The sequence below is a fragment of the Carettochelys insculpta genome, chromosome 1, assembly GCF_033958435.1.
Source record: "Carettochelys insculpta isolate YL-2023 chromosome 1, ASM3395843v1, whole genome shotgun sequence".
Lineage (NCBI taxonomy): Eukaryota > Metazoa > Chordata > Testudines > Carettochelyidae > Carettochelys > Carettochelys insculpta.
In genome coordinates this window covers 53,812,571-53,835,223 of record NC_134137.1, presented here as the reverse complement: position 1 = coordinate 53,835,223, position 22,653 = coordinate 53,812,571, and the positions used below count along the sequence as shown (strand labels likewise).

At 42.9% G+C, this 22,653-nt stretch overlaps 1 protein-coding gene across 9 annotated transcripts in view; it reads left to right on the top strand.

The window, feature by feature from the left end:
• STARD13 (StAR related lipid transfer domain containing 13) overlaps positions 1-21,149 on the top strand; it is a 506,601-nt gene extending 485,452 nt beyond the window's left edge. For all 9 annotated transcript variants that reach the window (XM_074986427.1, XM_074986387.1, XM_074986418.1 and 6 more), the window contains 6 exons: positions 4,875-5,082; positions 5,913-6,027; positions 6,814-7,035; positions 11,410-11,627; positions 15,532-15,708; positions 17,909-21,149. In XM_074986427.1, coding sequence (XP_074842528.1) covers positions 4,875-5,082; positions 5,913-6,027; positions 6,814-7,035; positions 11,410-11,627; positions 15,532-15,708; positions 17,909-18,026 — 1,058 coding nt within the window. In that variant the 3' untranslated portion in view covers positions 18,027-21,149. The remainder of the gene's footprint in view (positions 1-4,874; positions 5,083-5,912; positions 6,028-6,813; positions 7,036-11,409; positions 11,628-15,531; positions 15,709-17,908) is intronic.
• Positions 21,150-22,653: the final 1,504 nt, after the last annotated feature.

Sequence of the window (22,653 nt, the reverse complement as noted above, 5' to 3'; positions counted from 1 at the left end):
TCAGGAAGTTGAAGGCTGCTATTAAATTGCCCCTCAGTCTTCCTTTCTGCAAACTAAATATAAGCCCAAATCTCTCAGCCTCTCCTCATAGGTCATGTGCTCCAGACCCCTAATCATTTTTGCTGATTTCCACTGACTCCTCTCCAATGTGTCCACATCTTTTCTATACCAGGGGGCCCAGAACTGCACACAGTACTCCAGATGTGGCCTCATCAGTGCTGACTAGAGGGGAATAATAACTTCTCTAGATCTGCTGGAAATGCTTCTCCTAATGCACACCAATATGCCATTAGCCTTCTTGGCTACAAGGGCACACTCTTTACTCATATCCAACCTCTCATCCACTGTAATCTCCAGGTCCTTTTCTGCTGCACTGCTGCTTAGCCAGTCAGTTCCCAGCCTGTAACAGTGCTTGGGATTCTTCCATCCCAAGTGCAGGACTGTGCACTTCTCCTTGTTGAACCTCATCAAATTTCTTTTGGCCCAATCCTCCAATTTGTCTAGGTCACTCTTGACCCTATCCCTACTCTCCAATGTATCTACCTGACTCCCTACCTTAGTGTCATCTGCAAATTTGCTGAGAGCACAATCCATCCCCTCATCCAGGTCATTAATAAAGATGTTGAACAGTACTGGCCCTAGAACTGACCCAGGTATCAACCGCCAACCAAACATTGAGCCATTGACCACTGAGCCATTGACCACTACCCTTTGGGCCCATCCATCAAGCCCGTTTTCTATTCATCTTACAGTCCATGCATCCAATCCTTACTTCCTTAGCTTATGGGCAAGAATATTATGGGAGACTGTATCAAGAGCTTTGCTAAGGTCAAGGTATATCACATCCACTGACTTCCCCGTGTCCAGGGAGCCAGTTACCTCATTATAGAAACTAATCAGACTGGTCAGGCACGACTTCCCCTTGGTGAATCCATGTTGACTACTTTTCCTCACTTTCTCCTCTCCAAGTGCTCCAAAATGGATTCCTTGAGGATTCCCTCCATGATTTTTCCAGGGACTGAGGTAAAGCTGACCGGTGTATAGTTCCCTGTATTGTCCTCCTTTCCTTTTTAAAACATGGGCACTACATTTGCCTTTTTCCAATTATTTGGGACCTCTTCCAGTCTCCATGAGTTTTCAAAGATAATAGCCAAAGGCTCTGCAATGACATCTTCCAATTCCCCCAGTACCCTTGGATGCATTAAATCCAGACCCAAAGTTTTGTGTGCATCTAGCTTTTCTAAATAGCTCAACCCATTCTTTCCCCATGAGGGCTGCCCACCTCGTTCCCATACTGCATTGCCTAGTGTGGTAGTCAGGGAGCTGACCTTGTCCGTGAAGACTGAGGCAAAAAAGCATTGAGCACTTCAGCCCTTCCCACATCATCTGTCCCAGGTTACCTCCCTCATCTAGTAATGGCCCCACACCCTCCCTGATAACCCTCTTATTGTTAATGTGCCTGTAGAAAACCTTCTTGTTGCCCTTCACAATCCTTGCTAGCTGCAGTTCCAATTGTGCTTTTGCTTTCTTGATTACCCCCCGGCATTCTCCAGCCATATATTTATACTTCTCCTTAGTCATCTGTCCAAGTTTCCACTTCTTATATGCATCCTGTTTGAGTGTAAGCTCACCAAGGATTTCCCTTATAAGCCAAGCTGGTTGCCTACCATGTTTGCTTTTCGTACTACGCATCAGGATGGTTTGTTCCTGTGCCTTCAATAAGACCTCTTTAAAATATTGCCAGTTCTCCTGAACTACTTTTCCCTTTGTATTAGCTTCCCAGGGGATCCTGCCCATCAGTTGTCTCAGGGAGTCGAAGTCTGCTCTTCTGAAATGAAGGGTCTATATTTTACTGCTCACCTTTCTTCCTTTTGTCAGAATCCTGAAATCTACCATCTCATGATCACTGCAGCCGAGGTTGCCACCCACTTCTCTTTCTCCTACTAGTTCTTCCCTGTTTGTGAGCAGCAGGTCAAGCTGCGCACAGCTCCGGTCAGTTCCTTCAGTACTTGTATGAGGAAGTTATCCCCAACATTCTCAAAAACTTCCTGGATTGTCTGTGTGCTGCTGTATTGGTCTCCCAACAAATGTCTGGGTAGTTAAAGTCTCCCATGAGAATCAGGACCTGTGGTTTGGAAGCTTCTCTTAGTTGTTTGAAGAAATCCTCAGCTGCCTCATCTATGTGATCTGGTGGCCTACAGCAGACACCAAACACAACATCACTTCTGTTGCTTCTGCTTCTAAACTTAACCCCAAAGACACTCAACTGTCATTTCTCCCTCCATATACTGGAATTCTGAGCAATCATATTGCTCTCTCACATAAATCACAATTCCTCTTGCTTTTCTCCCCTGCCTGTCCTTCCTGAACAGTTTATACCCTTCTGTGACAGTGCTCCAGTTATGTGAGTCATCCTACCAAGTCTCCACTACTCCAATCACCTCATGCTTCTTTGACTGTGCCAGGGTCTCTAATTCCTCCTGTTTGTTTCCCAGGCTTCTTGCATTTGTGTACAAACACCTTAGATAATGAGCTGATTGGCTCAGTTTCTCCTTTTGAACAAGTGGTCCTTCTTTATTGTTCCTTCTTCCTTCCCCACTTACCTCACAGCTTGTGTCACTGTCCCCGATGAATCTAGTTTAAAGCCCTCCTCACTAGGCTTGCAAGCCTGCCCACAGAGATGCTCTTTTCTCTCTTCATTAGGTAGATCCTGTCATTTCCGAGCAATCCTTGCAATCCTTGTTTTCGAAACAGAAATCCCATGATCAAAGAAACCAAAGCCTTCTCTCCAACACCACCTGCGCAACCATCCATTTACTTCCATGATTCAACTATCTCTACTTGGACCCCTTCCTTCCAAAGGAAAGATGGATGAGAACACCACTTGCACTCCATATTCCTTGATCTTCCTTCCCAGAGTTACATAGTCCACAGCGATCCACTCAAGGTCATTCTTTGCTGTGTCATTGGCTCCTACATGGAGAAGTAGGAAGGAGTAATAATCCGCAGGTTTGCTGACTTTTGGAAGTCTCTCTGTCATGTCCTGGATTCTAGCTCCTGCAAAGCAGCAAACTTCCCGAGATTCCAGGTCTGGACAGCAGATGGATGACTCCATCCCTCTTAGGAGGGAGTCCCCGACCACCACCACCTGTTGTCGTCTTCTCTTTGGGTGGTGGTCGTAGAACTGCCATCCCTGGGATTATGCATCCCATGCCTTCCATCCAGTGGGGCCTTCTTCTGATCCCTTCTCTGAGAGGTCTCTGCCACAGCAGTCTCCACTATATCACCCGTGCAGAGAGCTTGAAAGCTGTTTCTTACCTCTACAGGAATTGGAGATAACTTAATTGGCTTTCATCTCCTGGAAGTTACATGCTTCCTGTTTTTCCCTCAGTTTGTAGTGCCCTCATTGGTTGCTCAGCCTGCTGTGCCTCCAGTACTAAAAGATGCCTTCTATCAAGGAAGTCTTCACCTTCTCTGATGGACCAAAGCCTTGATATTTGCACCTCAAGTCCTCTAACCTTTTCTTCCGAGGTGGCAAACAGCTTGCACTTGGTACGTACGAAATCCCTTCTATCTTCTAGGAGGAAGACAAACATAGCACATGCTGAGCAGGTCACAACAGCGGACTTGTCAGTAGACTTGTCACTATCTATTTTTTTTCCTTTTGTCAGAGAATTCACTAAGAAGATATCAGAGCCGCCTTGATGGGCAGAAGAGAAAAAACTATGAAAAAGAAACCAAATAATAATAATATGCTCCCCCAGCCCAAGGTGAACTCCCAGGCAAACTCCCCTGTTAGCAGCCCTCTGTTTGCAGCTCCCAGCTGATCACACACACTGCTGGTTGCTAGCCTCTGGCTTGTGAAGCCTTCTTTCCTTTGGTCCCTCCTACCCCAGGTGAGTCGCAAGGGGTGGGGCTCACTCACACGCACACACTAACTGCTGCAGTAACTGGAGTTCAAAGTGAAGCAGACAATCAGCCTGGCAAACTCGTGTTCAAATTCAAACCATCAGCCTATCAATCAAAGTCACCCACAAGTAACTGAGATGAATCAGTATCTGAAATTCAAATTCAAACTTACCAAAGAGAACTCTGACTCTTCTGAAGGTTCCCATGCCACCTCTAGAAAGTGCCATTTATTTGCCATTTTTTTGTCTGCAGCCTTTTAAAATAAAGAGCTTGTGTGAGCTTTGGAGACACCAACTTAACACCTTACTGTTGCATCAGTGGAAACTCAGGCTTTGGTCTTCTTTTATAGGGTTATGTATAACGTATTGAACACTTAGAGGCATTCTCTTAATCTCACCTGAGGAAGCTTATGTAGCTTTAGAAATGATTCTGTCCAAGATCCCATTTAAGCATATCTGTTGCTACTTTCATTACACACATCCTAAGTTCAGGACATAAGTGCAGGCATTCTCCCAAGGGTTCCTAATGCTTTTTGAACTGCTCTCCCAAGGGCAGAAAAATCATAGAAAAGAGCATTTAATGCTATGGCACAAAATACTGCTCACACATCATATACTGTAAATGAAGGTCAATCTCCTTCTTACAGAAGGGTAGTAAAGTAGGCCAGACAGGCTGTGCACTATGGAAGGGCATAAAATATAATAGCACATGAAGGTTTGAACTCATTCCTGTTTAATACAGGTAGGTATTCAGTTTCCAAAACATGGAAGAGTAAGAGTAAGCAAGCCCAGTCAGAGTCTGTAAGAAAGAAAAGCCAAGATTTTAATAGCGTGACATTTAAAAGGTGTTTTCCCCCTCCAAAAGTAGGCACTACAGTGTGAGTTTCTGTGTTTGCTTTATCATGTACCAGTGTTTTTACATGCTCTTCTGATTAACCCCATCAAACGACACTTGACTTTCCCCAGATGTTCCCAAAGAGCAAAGACTTCAGGCTGTACAAGCAGCCATCATGTTGATGTCAGATGAAAACAGGGAGGTTTTGCAAACTCTGCTGTGTTTCCTGAGTGATGTCTCTTCTGTAGAAGAAAATCAGATGACTCCAATGAATGTAGCTGTGTGTCTGGCCCCTTCCCTTTTCCACCTTAATATACTAAAAAAGGAAAACTCACCAAGGTGAGTAATTGTCTTGGCTGGACCATTATCTTTTAAAGAAAGGGCTGGAGTTTAAAACTTAAGCAACATTGTATTAGCCTGAAACAAAAAGATGCTGGGGGACTTTTGGCACTGTGTTCACTGGGGAGAAAAGACATTCATAGTTTTTGGGGGGACGTCTTTTAACAGGCCCATTTTCAGTGCATGGTACGGGGCTGTAGGCATACAGTTCCTGTCAAAGCACTGAGTGTGGTGTGGCTTAAATCGTGTGCAATCCCAAACTTTATCCAAATCGTTATTAAAAAGACATCTTGTGTTCTAATTCCAGCTCAGCCTGTGACTCACTTTGGGCATATTCAGATAGCATTCTGCTAACTGGGAAATGGAGCTTATGTCAAGCCAGGATCCTATTGGTTCATTACACAGTGAATAAAGAATAAGGCTTGGATCCATCCAAACAGTGGTGGCTCCTCTAAGTGTCCCTTCTGCATTCCCTTCCCATCCCTGCCAAAGATATTACTATGACGATCCTTGTAGCCACTACCTTGCCAAGCATTAAATTATGACAGGGCAGAGTACTGGGCATACTAGCTGAAGTTCTGTTGCACAACGTATGTTACACAATGTACAACACCTTTAACCTTTTCTGCTTTTAACTTTGGCTCAAGAATATTTTCAGTAAACACTTTTCCTTTGGTACCAAAAAAGGATTTGTGTAGTCTGAATGATCTCTTCTAAATGCAAACATAAAAGGATTTTCTCTGTGTCCATGAGAATGTTGTGCCATTATGTTTACTTTCCAATTAAAAAGCCTCAGCTCCTCTTACCTGAGACACTGAATTCAATTACAGAGTAATACAGAAAAAATATGCAACAGGAAAGCCAGATCAGAAGGATCTCAGTGAAAACCTGGCAGCCACTCAGGGGCTTGCACACATGATAATTGAATGCAACAAACTTTTTGAGGTGAGTGGAAGACGTAGTATAATTCATAGCCATGGTGCATAACAAAGCAGCCTTTGAAATATTTACAGTTTATATTTACATTTACTCTCTCATTTTAGTTAAGAGGGTGATGGTCCTAACTTATTTATAAGCCTGTTCCATCTGAAGTATATTTCTCATTTCTTTTTTTTTTTTTTTTTTTACTGTCTCTTAGCTTTTCAGAGACAGAGACATTCACAATACTGGTTTATTGTCCTTGGGAGTTTGCAGCTTAGAATTCTGGGTTAATAAATTTAAGTTTAGTTTAGTTTATAGCAGAATCTGCTGTTTTAACGTTAAATTAGTTTTATGTTTGTAGTATTTTATTTTTAAAAATTCCAAAAGGGAGCTTACATACTTTGTTTGGTATGTCATGCAGCAAAGCTGTAGTCACCTCTATTTACTGAACTGCATATATTGTCTCTTGTCACGTCAGGGATAGAACTTGTATCCATCTGCTCCAGGAGAACATGCTAGTGTCATTTGAACTAAAGGAGAATCACTAATAGCAACTAACGGGCCCCTAACACACAGATGAACAGTCTGATTCCATCCCATAGACAGCTGTGATGCAAAGACACAGTGGCTATTTTATTATAATAGCTTGATAACTTGTGAGTAATAGTAGGCAAAGATAGCAGTGGGTATCTGCTTTCATAGATTGTAAGTTCACTCTGGAAAAAAAAATACATAAGGATCGAGAATGCTTCTTTTACAGGGTAGTTCTCAAAATGAGCATCTAAGTTTTACTTGCTTTCTTTGGAGCAGGTCCCGCATGAGATGGCAACCCAGTCTCGAAACTCCTACGTGGAGGCTGAAGTGCATTGTCCAACATTGGAGGAGCTAGGAAAGCAAATGGATGAAGAGGGTGGGAATTACCAAATGTACCTTGAAAGTCAAATGCAGAACCTTCAGAAAGAAGCAAAAGAGAAATTCAAAGGATGGATCACCTGTTCTAGCATAGAGAACACAGACCTCGCTTACAAAAAGGTAATTTCAAGAGATGTGGAAGAAGTAAAAACAAAACATTTTTTTACGAAAATCTACCCATTTGTACTCAAAGGACCAAAATGTGGCTGAATAAATACCTTTACTATTTCTAAGTCTTCTAGAGAAAAGTAAACAATATTATTTGGGTAAAAATGCTATGAAAACTTCTTAGTAGTTAATATTCATGTAACATGGCAATGATCTGTTTATGGAAGTGGGCACATAGAAGCCACGGTTAGGTCTCAAACCAACAGGCAGAGGAAGTGATAAAGCAAACAATAAAAAGACAGAGAGAAGGAAAGATGAGAATTTTTGAGAGGGAAGTGGGTAACTTTTCTGGTCTTTTTCTGCACAGGGGTGACTGGAACACAATAGAGAAAGTTGCTAAAGCTTGGGGGGATATGGAAAGGGGAGGGAAATGGAAAAGCTTGTTACTGTAGGTACAATGTAGCTTCCTGCGTGTTCAACCTGGGCAGCCCTGCTTAGTCACTGTGAAAATGTTACACCTCTGATTTTAGGATAATTTTATCACTGCTCTATTGAGATGGAGTCTTTTCAGGAAAGTAACTATAAGTGGGGCGGAATGTGAGGCAAAAATAGGGGAAAGCAATCTTGGAATCCTCTGTGCAAACACCTGGGAGTTGGGCAATGTCCCAGAAGACTGAAGAAAGGTGAACATAGTACCTGCTTTTAACAGTGGGAACAAAAAGGACCTGGAGAATTGTAAAGCAACAGTCAGTTTGTAAGCATCCTAATGAAAACAGGTTTACAAAGAATAGCCAGCATGGCTTTGTCAAGAACAGATCATAGTAAACCAATTTATTTCCCTTCTTTGACGGGGCTACCAGTTTAGTGGATAGGAGGGAAGCATGACATGAGATGTATAAATTTTAGTAAAAACAACAAGAAGTCCTGTGGCACCTTATAGACTAACGGATATTTTGGAGCATAAGTTTGCGTGGGCAAAGACCTGCTTCATCAGTTGCACGGGGGTGGGGGGGTGTTTCAGAGCAGGATTTAAAGAAGGGTCTCAGTAAGGGGGTAGTCAGAGCTGACAAGATCTATTCAGTCAGGGTGGAAATGGCCCATTACCGGCCGTTCATGTGGAGGTGTGAACATCAAGACAGGAGAAAACAAGTCAGTTAATCAGGGGGATGTGGCTCATTGTCAGTCGCTAATGTGGAGGTGTGAACATCAAGAGCAGAGAAACTGCTTTTGTAATGGGCCAACCACTCCCAGTCTCTGTTCAATCCTTGGTTGATGGAGTCAAATTTACAAATAAATTGCAGCTCAGAAATTTCTCTTTCCAGTTTATTTTTGAATTTTTTTTATTGTAGGACTGCTACTTTTAAATCTGTTACTGAGTGTCCAGGCAGATTGAAGTGTTCTCCTACAAGTTTTTGTATGTTAACATTCCTGATGTCTGATTTATGTCCATTTATTCTTTTACATACAGACTGTCCAGTTTGGCCAATATAAATTGCAGTGGGGCATTGCTGCCACATGATGGCATATATTATATCAGTCGATGTGCAGGTGAAAGAGCCCCTGATAGTGTGGTTGATGTTAGGTCCTGTGATGATATCGCTGGTGTATATATGTGAGTGGAGTTGGCAGCGAGGTTTGTTGCAGGGATTGTTTCCAGGTTTAGAATTACTGTGTTGTGGTCTATAGTTGCTGGTGAGAATTTGTTTAAGGTTAGCAGACTGTCTGTAGGTGAGGACAGGGCTGCCTCCCAAGGTCTGTGAGAGTGAAGGATCTTTGTCCAGGATGGGTTGCAGATCACTGACAATGCACTGGAGAGGCTTTAGCTAGGAGCTGTATGTGATGACCAGTGGTGTTCTCTTGTTTTTTTTGTTGGGCCTGTCTTGTAGCACATGGCTTCTGAGTACATGTCTGGCTCTTACAACAAAAACATTTCAAAAATAAAATAAAACAGATAGTGTCATTCCAGCCTATCTTAGAATAAGTGTTGTAGATAAGACATAGCAGGTGATTGCCTTGCTCTCCTTAGCACTTGTGAGGCCTTATCTAGAGTACTGTGTCTGATATTGGCTACCACACTTTGTGAAGCATGTGGACAAATTTCCTGAGGAGAGTACCCAAAGGCTACATCTAGACTACAGAGAACTTTCAAAGAAGCCCTTCTGAAAGATTTCTTTCGAAAGAGTGCATACGCATTCCAAAAAGCAGATCAAAAGAGTGATCTGCTTTTTTGAAAGAAAGAGTCCACACAGGCCCCACTCCTTCAAAAGAACGGGCCAGGGATCAAAAAATCAGGCCCTATGAGGACTGCTCTTTTGAATAAAAGGGCCTGCACACGTTTTCTTTTGAAAGAAGCTTTTGAAAGGGGGCACTGTACCTGAAACAGGAAAGAAAGAATGATTTCAAAAGGAGCGCTGCATTTTTTCAATTTACTTTCAAAAGAACACTTTTTAAGTGTAGGCACTCCACAGGATCCTTCAAAAAAGGCCCCTTCTTTTGAAAAATCTTTCAAAAGAACTTGCTAGCGTAGACACAGCCAAAATGATAAATGGTTGAAAAAACCTGACCTACGAGGAAAGACTAAAAGAACACGTTTTAGTCATGAGAAAAGCAGATGGGGGCAAGGGGTTGTTAAGGACTGCTATAAAAAGGACTATGATCAGTTGTTCTCCATCTCCACTGACGGTAGGATAAAAAGAAATGAGCTTAATCTGCAGCAAGAGGGAGTTAAATTAGAAATTAGGAAAACCTTTGTAACTATAAGGGTTTGTCTATACTTAACAGAAAATCAACCTGGTCAGGGTCAATCTTCCGAGGTTTGATTTAGTGCACCTAATGGGGACGTGCTAAATAGAAATCTCAGTGCTCAACAGTTGACCCTGGTACTCCTCATTCTCACAAGGAGTAAGGGAGGTCAATGGGAGAGTTTCTCCTGTTGACCTCCCTCTGGCCACGTCCACACTACAGTGATCTTTCAAAAGATGATCTTCCAGAAGATTTCTTCTAAAAGATCTTCTTTCAAAAGACCATATCCACACGCGAAAAAGCAGATCAAAAGATCAATCAACTCTTTTGAAAAAGGGCATCCACACAGCCCCCGCTCTTCTGAAAGAAAAGACTGGGTATCAAAAAATCCAGCACCATGAGGACCACTCTTTCAAACAAAGGGCCTTCAGAGCATCTACACATGCTTTTTTCTGAAAAAAATTTTGGGAAAAAGTGGTCTTCCTCATTTGGGAGAGGACGAGGGCTTCTGGAAGAAGCCTCATGTTCTTTCAAAAGAAATTCGAAGGAATGCATTTTGTGTGCTTGTTCTTTCAGAAGAGGGCCTACTTTTCCGAAAGGACTTGCTAGTGTAGATGCGGCCTCTGTGAGGATCATCTGATAAATCAATCTTAGATATGTTGATTCCAGCTACGCAATTGTTGTCCCTGGAATTGAGTATCTAAGATCAACTTTCATATCTAGCGTAGACCTGCCCTAAGAGTAGTTAGCTTTGGAATATGCTTCCAAGGGAGACTGTGGAATCCCCATCACTGAAGGTTTTTAAAAGAGGTTGGACAAACCCCGGTCAGGCACGGTTTAGGCTTATTTGGTCTGCCACCACACAGGGACAACCCCTCCAGCCCTACCTTTCTCTCAACTTGGGTTCTCTATGGCTTTCCCTCGACTACAGAGCTGTGTCAAGCAATGAAACCCAAGGACCCCGAGCAGATTTTTTTTGTTATAAAAACTATTTTACTACTTTTGGGACCCCAGAAAGAGGAGCCTCTATCCATCTAGACACAAGAATGAGTGGCCTCGTCAATTACCCTTGAAAATGCTGGCTAATGCAACTCCACTGGTTAGCCAAAAGTGCTAATGCTCCTGACACAGCATCACATCCAGTTGCTCAAGTGTTTCAGATTGAATATGGGACTCTTTTAGGGCATCAGAGATTCTAGTACGGGGCCAGGAAATCAGTCTTATTCTAATCAGATTGTATAACACCAACTCTTTCTTCAGCCCCTCCTTCTGGCTATTTAGCAAACATTCTATAGCCTCTTCAGGGAAAATCCGACATTCTACTTAGTATCTTTGGGGCAGGAACTTTGTGCCAAATTGGCGTCCTAATCCCACCCATATAAACAGAGTAATACCAGTGCCATTGGACGAGCTAATCCAGATTTATATTGGCATGAGAACAGAATTTAACCTCCTGTCTCATTTTTCTGTTGCATGTCAGCACATGTAGGTTTTAATGTTGAACATGCCTGTAAATATAAATGCTGAGAAACTTCATCTTAAGCTTAAACTAAGAGTCTTCACTGAAAGTCCTTTAATCATTGTGCACTGAGAATGTATTTGTAAAGCCAGCATTTCCATTTTTTTCTTCCTGGTTTACTCAAGGTTGGGGATGGCAACCCTCTCAGGCTTTGGAAAGCTTCAGTGGAAGTTGAAGCACCCCCATCAGTTGTACTAAATCGAATTCTAAGAGAACGTCACCTGTGGGATGAGGACTTCTTGCAATGGAAGGTTGTAGAAACTCTGGATAAGCAAACAGAAATCTACCAATATGTACTGAACAGCATGGCGCCCCATCCTGGCAGAGACTTTGTTGTTCTCAGGTAAACTTTCAAAAGGCAACCTTCTAGCCTCTTACTTCTCCACATGCAGGTTCTTTGTCGAGTAGCGTCCCTATGGGTGCTCCACTGTAGGTGTACATGTGCCCTTGCACCTCTAATCAGAGATTTTTTGATAGCCGTGTCCATTAAGCCCATGCATGTGCTCTCCCTCCCACACCATCTGCCTTGAAGCTATCTAGCACTGTGCAGGCGAACGCTCCTCACTTTCTTCTCTACCACAGAGCCCTAGGGAGAACTCCAAAGTGGAGGGAGGAGGGTGGGTTGTGGAGCACCCATAGGGACACACATCCTGAAGAACCATCATTACTGAATAAGGTAAGTAACGTTCTCTTCTGTTATTAGAAAGATCTGGTCTTACATAGTTTTCTCCTTAACTTTTCTACACTAGGTACACTACACCCTCTACGTATAGAATGTAATGTTTTATTTCTCAAAGTGAATTTAAGACTATCCACCTAGAGCAGTGATGCCCACCCTTTTCACTAGTGACAACTCCCAGTCACCCCCCAAAACCAGTCACAGATCACCATCTAAGCCAATTCTATTTCCTATGATCATTTTTATTTATCTCTTATTTTTTTCATCGACCCCTTGCAATACCCTCTGCAGACCCCTGGTTGGGAACCACTGAATGGAGCATACTGATTTTTTCCTCTCTGACATTTGAGCAATGCTCTTTCAGCACCTGCATATGAGAACATAAATACTGTTCTCTCCTTAGGACAGGTGCCTGATAATAGCTGCTCTCAGAATAATGCAGCTATAATCCAACTGTTTTTTTCTCCTGGTTTTGCCATGCTCTTTGGAGAATGGTGGAGCTCTCATTTTGCTTGAATTTGATGAGCCAGCATTTTAGTTGAAGACATACTAGTAACTTTAAGTTAAGGTTATTAGATAACATTTAAAGTTGGACCATTTTTTGTAAATGCTGAACATTTGAAAAATATAGAAATGAAATATCAGGGGAAAGTATTCATATATCCTAGTTCATGCAGTTCTCAGATAAACTTGTATGTGTAAATTAGCTTATTGGACAGCACAACCAGCCTTAACTCTGTTCACAAACGAACCATAAATAAGAAGCCCTCTTAAATGCACCTCCCCTGTAGTTCTTGGCCCACTCAAGAGGACAAGCAGTTGGAATGGTGTGCAGAAAGATTTCAGCTACAAAAAAACTGTCCCTAACTCAGCCATCAGATGTCAATTGTTTCCTTTTGATTGATTTTTGTGAATTATTGTACTGGACCTCTGCTTTCTCTCAAACTGGGTCTACACTACAGAGTTCTGTTGACAGAAGAGGCCTTTTGTCGACAAACTAGGAAGCATCCACACTACAAATGTATTCTGTCGAGAATCTGTTGACAGACCACAGCTTTTTTCCCAGCAGAATTCTGTCTTGACCATATGAGGTATAGTGCCTCCGTCGACAGATTCTGATGACAAAAAATAGTGTAGATGCTCTGGGGGGCCCCTCTGTTGACAGGGAGGCCTTCCAGTTCACTGGGCAGCCCTATTTGCAGAACTTCTGGTTGGCTGTTCTGTCGACAGAGGGCTGGGCATTCCAGACAGTGTGTGTCAACAGAGGGCATTGACAGGGGAGCCTGTATTAGGCATGGACATATTCTGCAGACAGAGGTTCTGTTAGGAAATATCTGTCGACAATGACTTCTGTGAACAGAACTCTGTAGTGTAAATGCAACTTTAGTGGAACAATATGCCACTGGCATTATATGCAGTTTTGACAAAGGAAATTGTCCAGAATTGCATTAGTGTGAAAAATGATGGAAGGTAATAAAGGAACCCAATGAAACGTAATTATATCACTATATCCCTTTTATTGTTAACTTCAGTATTCTGTCAGAGAATAACAGCTTGTCGACATTATTGGTATGAAGAACTGCTGGAATTCCTAAGAGTAATTTAAAAATATTTAATATAATTTCTTTATGATCAGAAAATACTAGATCTTACATCACACATTTTTCTTCACCTGCCCAAGATTTACTGACTGGGCTAAATTCCTCTGTGGTATAGCAGCAGTAGGGGAGTTTTTAACTACCTTTATTCTGAGTCCTATTATTTTCCTTTCAGTTCATGATGCATCACAGTATTTTATGTTTCTGAGAAAGCCACAGTGCAGTCACATCCATCAAACAAAATCTTATGGACAAGTTTTCATTCTCATCCTTAGCATAACCAGGATGGTTCAGAAACACCATTGTATATCACTGACTGAAATATATATCGTAGAAGGAATCCTGGCTGGTTTATGAGGGGCTGAAAACAGCCAGAAGAGACTATGCAATAAACTTGATGTTTATCTCCTTCGATTTCTGTTAAGGTCTGAGCAATGCTAACCCATCAGATTACATGTCCTAATTAATACACCTTGATTGACAGCAACTGAGTTTAGAGAAATTATTTGCTTCTAGAGCAGTGAGTTATTCATTTTATAGGACCGCTAATTTCCATCTCACCTTCAAAATGTTAGTTTTACTCTTATTCAATTTAGGGCTCGCATTGAAAGATATCAAAATGTTTCTAAAAATGTCTGAGGTATATGGAAGAATCCATAGGTTTGACCTCACATTTTGGAATCAATGTCAGCCTTATAGGGGGAACATGTAGCCTATGCATTGCATACTTCACATACTTCGCCTTTACATAGCACCTTTCATTTCAAAAGGCTCAACGTTACTTGACCCTTATAGGTGCTATAGTACAATCTCTTTTGCCTGAAAGTGCAGATTTTGTTAGTTTTACATAACTGCACTCAGAAACAATGTAAAACTTTAGAATCTACAAATCCACTCATTTCTACTTTTTTTGTCCAACCACTCACTTAGGCTACATCTACACTACCACAGAAGATCGACCCACTCTCTGGGTCAAATTTAACCCCAATGCTCCTCATAAGAGGTGAGGAATAAGGAAGGTCGAAGGTAGAAATGCTCCCGTTGACCTTCCCCTGCGTAGATAGACTTGGAAATCGACTGCAGATATGCCAATATTAGCTATGCTATTGGCGTAGCTAAAATTGCATATCGGTGATCGACTTCTATGTCTAGTGTAGACATAGCCTAACAGAAACAAGCTTGTTTACGTTTATGGGAGATAATGCTGCCTGCATCTTATATACAGTGTCACTTGCAACTGAGAACGGAGGTTTGCATAGCACTGTTGTAGCCAGCATTATAAGGTATTTACATGCTAGTGATGCTAAATGTTCAAATCCCTCTTCATGCTTCAGTTTGTAGATTTTAAAATTTTATATTGTTTTGATTATGAGTGCGGTTATGTAAAAAACTAATTCTGCATTTGTATGTTGTACGTATGTCACGAAGAAGAGATTGCACTAAAGTACTTGTTTATCTTTTGTTTATCTTATTTACAATGCAAATATTTGTAATCAAAAATAATAAGTGAGCAGCGCACACTTAGTATTCTGTGTTGAAACTGGAATCCATGTATTTGAAAATGTAGAAAAACAACCACGAATATGTATAAAATTTTAAATGGGTGTTCTGTTATTATCAGTGCAATTAAAACTGCAACTAATTGTAGCTATATTTTTAATCTCATGATTCGTTGCAATTATCTTTTACTCATTTGACAGCCCTACTTAAAACCAGTGCTTTTTTTGTGTTGGTCCTTGCTGGTACTGAGTACCAGCACCTCGGCAGCCCCATCCACGAGATCGGCTAGGTTGGGAGAGCCGAGGAGCCAGCTGAATACTTGGCTCCTCTTTTTTACAAAAAATCACTGCTTAAAACCATTGACTTGTGAATTAACCAAACTTCCTGAGTCTGGCTCTTGCTTTCTTCTCTACTTAGTGCTCTCACTCGTTCTCTCAATGTGTCTTTCTTTCTTAAATGTCTTGTGGCAGGACATGGAGAACGGATTTGCCAAAGGGAGTGTGCACACTCGTGGCAGTCTCAGTGGAACATGAAGAAGCAACTTTGATGGGAGGCGTGCGAGCAGTCGTTATGGATTCTCAGGATTTAATAGAGCCTTGTGGCTCAGGAAAATCCAGGCTGACACATGTCTGTAGAATTGATTTGAAGTAAGTACTACACCTGCAGAGAGCAGATCAGTGACATCCAGTGTTCCCTTTTAGCTGAGTGCTTAGGCACCCACCGAGGAGAGATTCAGGTGCCACCAAACTGATTAGCAGAGCACCCAAAGTGAGCAGCCTGTGTTTCTATTAGTGGTGCACATCCACACGTCTTGGTGCACATAACAGAATTTATTCCACCCATGCATGGAAAAAATTAGAGGGAACCCTGGTGGCGCCTTCCTCAGTAAACAAAAAGCTCTGCTTAGTTGAGCAGGTTTAGCCAAGAAAGGGCAGTTACGTTTTCCTTGTAGTAATACGAGAATGGCACAATTTCCAGTGTGCCGTCAGGGTCCCAACAGCAGACACTTTCAGCACTTTTTCTAGTAGTTTATCGGGTTTTAATGCATTTTCTCACAGAATGCTTCTTTTAAAAGATGCATGAAGCAAGGTGAGTCCTGAAGTGGTGTTCTCTTCCAAAAAGAGACCGGAAATGGCACTTTCTTCCTGAACAGCTCTGCTTTTGGTGCATATTGAGGGTCACAGCTGCTTACGTTGGTGACACACATACGGCTTTACTTCTGTTTACTCCTGTTAGCTCTACAGTGCCAGCACAGCTAAGCTAGTGGGCAATGGATTTGTTTCTTAGTGAGAGTCATTAGAGGCATTGTTTGCCAAGTTCTTCTCAGTCATGTTTATGCAAAACTGAGCAGGCCACGTGGGAGTGCATTGAGGATTTAATTTGAAGACCCTGGTGCGGCTCATGAGCAAGAGGGACCTAACTTGGCTTGGAGAAATGTTATTGGTTATAATATATAAAAATGAAAAAATGTCAAATTTGCAGGGATGGCAGTCATAAGAAAAAACGTTCTAAGCCAAACACAATAGAAGTAATTGAGAGGCAAATGGTGAAACCCAGTATGCATTACTTCAGAATCACATTATATAACAGAATTGCTCTTTAAACATACACGAAAAGTCTGTGGTAGTCACCATACCTTATTGTTCAAAGTAACATTTATTTCATGCAGGTATGCTAATACTGGAAGACCAGTTGTATTCAGTGCAGTATCTGAGCACATTCTAATAGTGCATTAAGCAGCGTCACTAACATCTGTCACGTTCTTCTTGCAGTGGCATGTTGTTTTTAATAGATAGCGATATGCATTTTAGCTAAGGCAAAGTTAAGGAAGTGTTGCACTTGGAGTGTGAGGTAGCGAGGTTTGTCATAGTCCTTAAATCCTGAAGTTCACTCTGTTTCTGGGACCAGACCCTCAGAAAGTTCTGTCTGCCCAACAGCCAAGTTTTACTCTTGTTGTGGAGAGTTCAGTTGTCCCAGAGGAGCAAAGTTATCAATGGTACTCTCCATTATGGAGCTTTAGGAGATCTTCTAGCTACCTGGGGCCACTGAGCACTTTGAAGATAATTCCTGAGAACTTAATCCATTAGTATTTGGGAAGAAGCCAGTGTAACTATCAAAGGACAGATTTTGTGTGTTCACAACTGACCGCACTGTACCTACCAGGCTTATCTCACCACACAACTGACACCACTGTCCAGCTAATGTTACCATAAGAGTGAAATGTAAATCTGAGTGTAGCACAGGAGAGTCTTCAAAGTCCATTGGTGTTGGTGAGGATAAAATATCTTGGCTCCGTCTACATGAGAGGCTTTTCATGGAAAATCTGGGCTTTTGTCAGGAAAAACCACAGAGCTTCCACACGCAAAATGCACTTTGTCAACAGTTTGTTGACAAAACCCAGCACATCCACCAGCAGCGTTATACCTCTCCCCGTTCAGGTTTAACTACTCTTGTGAGAGTGTCCTATTGACCAAACAGCCATGTATACACCCTGGGGCCCTTCTGTCGACACACAGGGCTTCTGGTTCTCCGGGCTGCCCTGTTTGCAGAGCTTCCAGTCAGCCATTCTGTTGAGGTAGGGCAGGGCAGTCTGCCTGCCCTCTGTTAACAGAGCAGATTGCTCTCTCGAGCTGCTTTTATGCATAGATGCCATCTGTCGACAGAAGTTTTGTCAGGAAATCCCTTCTGACAGTCACTGGTGCTGACAGAGGCTGCTCATGTAGACGTCACCCTCAGATTCTGCAACCACACTAGTAGAGGCTAAAATAACAAGAACTTGAGCACATGGCAGTCCCACTCCTGCAAAGCAGAGTTTTTCAATCATTTTGTTTTCTTTCATTTCCTCAGAGGCCATTCCCCAGAGTGGTACAACAAGGTCTTTGGACATTTGTGTGCAGCAGAAGTTGCCAGGATCAGAAACTCATTTCAGCCTCTCATTGCTGAGGGGCCAGAAACCAAAATCTGAGGAAATGTTCCCGGAATGTGTGAGCTTGAAGCCGAGTGTGGTAGACAGCAGGAAGGCCCAGAGCAAAGGTTTGAATAAGGATTTAGCATTACCTACAATAGAAGTATGACCTCATGTCTGTACAGTGGTGAAACTGGGACTTCCCAGGAAGGCCTGCTTATTCCAGAGACTTCATTCACCTGGTGCCCCATCCCGTCTATGTTAATTTCAATTACTGACGTAAACCTTTCTTTAAAAAGCTTTCATCACTGTTATTTTAAAACGAAACTATTACCATTGCTTGTGTGTTGCATAATTCTGATATTTAAAAGCTTCTAAGAAGCATATTTTAACTGTAAATAAATGATGTACAGTTTGTATATACTTATCTATGTATATTATATATCTATATATGTACATGTAAAGTAACTATTTTGTATATAATTCAGTGCTTTCTAGAAGAAATCATCTGCATCAATTTTGACTTTATGTGGACCTGTTCCTGTTGCTTGTTTCTCAGTGTTGTACAACCACATAGGCTGTGTTTGCTATTTATCACAAGGCTACATGACATGATCTATATAATATCGACCAGAAATGTGGGTGCTCGGCTGTCCTCATGCTTGTTGTGGGGCAGAGGGAGCAAACTACAAGACGGTACATAGCACTAGCTGCAGGCACTATAAAGGGAATAACAGTAGGTTTAAATACAATGAACAGCAGTTCACAATTACCCCCAAAATGGCAACATGGCCATTGTAACGGGTAGGCACATTTTGAAGATCGTGTTACCAGAAGCTGTAGGAGGTGTGAGACTTCTCCACGCTAGCTCTCAAAAACTTCCCTGTAGCCTTAAAAAGCTGAGTAAGTAGTTACAATGAGTGGGTCTCTCCATTTACAGTACAGTTTGCACTGCCCAAAAATCATGATTCTCTGGTCCAGCAACATCCTGCCGGACCACGGATGTCACTGAATCAGAGAGCCCTGGCTGGGAAGCTACTAGGAGAAAGGCTGGTGGCTGGGAGTCCAGTCACAGTTGAGTGCAGTGACAGGGAGGCCGGCAAACCTGCGCAGGGGAGGCCAGGGGCTTGTGTCCTTGGAGCTGACACCCCAGCTCAGCCAGGGCTGAAGCTGGCTCCCCAACTGGGGCTAGAGCTGGCAGCCTGACTCACCAGCCAGGGCTCATCCTGGCAGCCAGGCCAGAGGTGGTGCCGGCCTCTGCAGGGCCAGGAGCATTAGCCCAGCAAGAGCCAGCGGCCACCTGCAGATAAGGGGACTGCTGGGCTGGATGTGGGGGGTGGGGTCCGAGGCAGGGGACCCCCAGGGTGTGGAGCCGGTGGCAAGAAGAGGCAGCAGGCTGGAAGATGCCAGCGATAGGGGATCTCCCTTCATCCAGCAAATTCCCTCTTTGGGGACCAGTGAGGTGCTGAGGGTGCCAGACGAGGAAGGTGCAACTTGTAGTAAAGCTACTTCCTGCATTAAGGCTCGGGCAGTTCAAATGTATTTTGCAGATACTGCGGTGACCTTAACTGTTCACCTGGAGTCAAATTGGCCAGTTAAGGGCCACCGCTCTGGAGCCTTTCTCTTAGATTTCTGGCTCAGTATGTACTTTAGAAGCTGTTCTTTCCTTCTTCTACCACAACATGTAATTGTTAACCAAAGTTCAAAACAGCGTTTCCATCCCAGACGTGCAACTAAATATCATTCCTTTTATATATTTTCACTATAAAAAAAATAACTGATTCTTGGGACAATCGCTTTTCGGTAAGAGCAAACAGTTTCAATTTATGCATTGATCTTTGATATGGCACTTTTGTGTTTCTGTTGATAAGAAGAGTGGTGATCACATTTTACTGGCTCATTTCATTTGCAGGGACTTAACGTTTTGCTAAGTGAAAGAATGCTTTAAAAATGGCTGTTAGCTATAAGATGCAGGTTTTCTTTTGTTTTTTTCAACTAACACAAAGCTGAAAATGTAATTATATGCATGAACCAGTTTAAAACACACACACACACACAGGTCTGTTAATACAATGCTCCTTCATTTGTCAGCTATATTTTTCACCTTGACTTTATTTATTACTCCGTTTGCCACTTTGGTCATTCATAACCCATGTTTTTGTTCACTCCTTCAAATGCATTCTACCTTCATTTGTGGTGTTTGATCCTAAGAGATTTAGCATCCTACTGCTAGCTAGGGAGATGTGCATTGTGATTCAGTGAGGCTTTGAGTAATGGCTTCACACAGTGACTCTGCCAGTACTTTGAATTTGCTTAGATGACCTCAGTTGTTTTGTGTTTGCTGTCAGCAATGTGCAATTATATTATTAAGAAGTATTAGAGAGGGAGATGAATACTAAGATACTGTCATATGCCTCCAAGTATCAGAGGAGAGTTACATGCCATAGTGAGCAACTCTGCCACACTGCTTGTCATTTTCCAGCCATGATGGTCCAGGAACATAGGATTTTCCATCCTGGATTAGATCGTGGTGGATCAAGCTCCGTTGCCTGCTGTTGGCAGTTATCACTACTGTACACTTCAAGGCGTGCCCCCCTCATAAGGCACATAGCCACCTGATCAGTATTTTACATAGAGAAGGACATTTTTGCTGCTGCACTCACCCCCATTCAGCCTGCCCCCCCAAGCATGAGACTTCAGTGCCCTTGCCATACAGCAGCATAAGTGAGTACACTACAGCCTGTGTACTACGCAATGCAGAATTATCTAGGCACTGGAAATAAATGATTTCTGCGACAAAAATGTAGCAAACCAAGCCAGGTTGTCTTATCCTGAGATAATCAGTGGGAGGAGTTGCCAAAAGGCTTCTATTGTGACGCCAAAAAGAGCAAAGGGGCCCTGCATGGCTGGGGGAAAGAGGAAATCAGAAGCTTTGTGGATGCACTGGCAGCTTCGCTAAGCAACGTACTTGTCAAAAACATTCTCTGTTCAAATGTGCATTAAGGCACATGTCTCCCAGTCAGCCCGTACAGTGTTTTTTATGATGTCATTTGGAATACACTATGACAACTACATTTTGAAATGTTAGTCGCCTATTAATACCTCATATTTTTACCTCATTTTTGGTATCAGTCATCAGCTGTAGATGAGTAATTGCAGAGGTGAATAAATTTGCATATATTAAAGCTGTAGCTTTCCTTTAGCTTTGTGTTCATTATTTTTCAACGTTGGACCAGCAAACAAACCTGGCATCTGGAGCAGCTCCCTCCCCTGCAGTGCCACCAGAGAGGAACAAAGCTGCTCCAAAGTATGATGCTATCAGCCAGTTTAGGTGCCAATGTTTTGTATGCTAGTGGCCACTGTCATGTGACAGTTAATAACAATGTGCTTCAAAAATATACACTGGAGCCAGTATAAAAAACTCTAGGTGTGTAGGGTGCCCATTTTCAAATGCTGCAGGCCTGATTTTCAGAGACATTGACTGTCCATGGTTCCCCTGGTAGTTGGCCGTGAAAAATCACACCCCCCCATATCATAAAGAGGGCACTCTTGAAAAGCTGGGCCATAGGCACGTTTGTGCTAGTTTTACAGTGGGCAGACGTCAATGGCGTCACCACTGTTGTGTAAATCAGAGGAAAGTCGGGCTCAGCACCACCAGGGCCTGGGCCAAGGCCAAAAGAGTTTATAACGAGGCCTAAATAAAGCTGACAGGCCACAAGGACCATGTCACATGGTCTGGTCAGCCCTGTTTTAATCCATGTAAGATTTGTTTAATAGTGCTCACGCCATCGGGCTACAGTGATGTGAGTTTTGTCAGTGGATCCCCGCAAGGGCTTCAAACCCAGGGAGTCTGTCTTCCACGTCTATGGTTCTTCTCAGCCAGCGCATAAAATCAGGTGCTTCTGCCCCCCCAAGCCATTCGCTCAGCACTTTGCGCAAGATGTTGAAGTCCCCACCCTTCCTGCAGTGGAGCAGGGACTCAGCTGTCCCACCTCTCAGGTAGGTCCCTTAAGCCTTGGGCTACAGCAACAGTCTTACACTCCCTGCAGGCCAAGGAATAATTAGTTACTTACACAACATTGCACAGCTTCAACAGGTGAGATTCACCCAGCAAGTCTGAGCCCCAACTGCTGGGCTGCAGCTTATACGTGGGAGCCAACCACCACCACCTCTTCCTCATTTTATGGCAAGAAAGAAAGTGCACAGGCCTGTAATTCCAGCAGAGGGCCAAACTCAAGCGGAGGGAAGCCCTTTCCGCCAGCCTTACCCAGGGTGGCGACTGTCACAGAGGAGCAAGATGCACTGTGCTGCTGGAGCATGACCCCCTTTCAGCAGCAGGGATTTTTGCCTCAAATTTCCTATGGGCTAGTTTAGGCAGCTCCCTGCGCAGAATGCTGGCTTTTGTAGCTCCCATTCTCATGCATGTAATTCTGACCCTAACCCTGGGGAGTCTGAATTCTACATAGCAGAGCATCTAAATGTTATATGTTGCAAGTGACGCTAAGTTCCCCTTGGTGGAGCCAGACTCAGGAATTTTAGGTTGCAGCTGTTCTTTAATATACAATACATGGCCTTGCAAGTAACAAGGGAGTTCTGGAGTCGAGGAAATGTCCAGGAGGAACAAAGCTCCTAGCCCCACGGACCCTGGCCTGACATGTCTCCCCTCTTCTGCTTAAACGGCTGGATT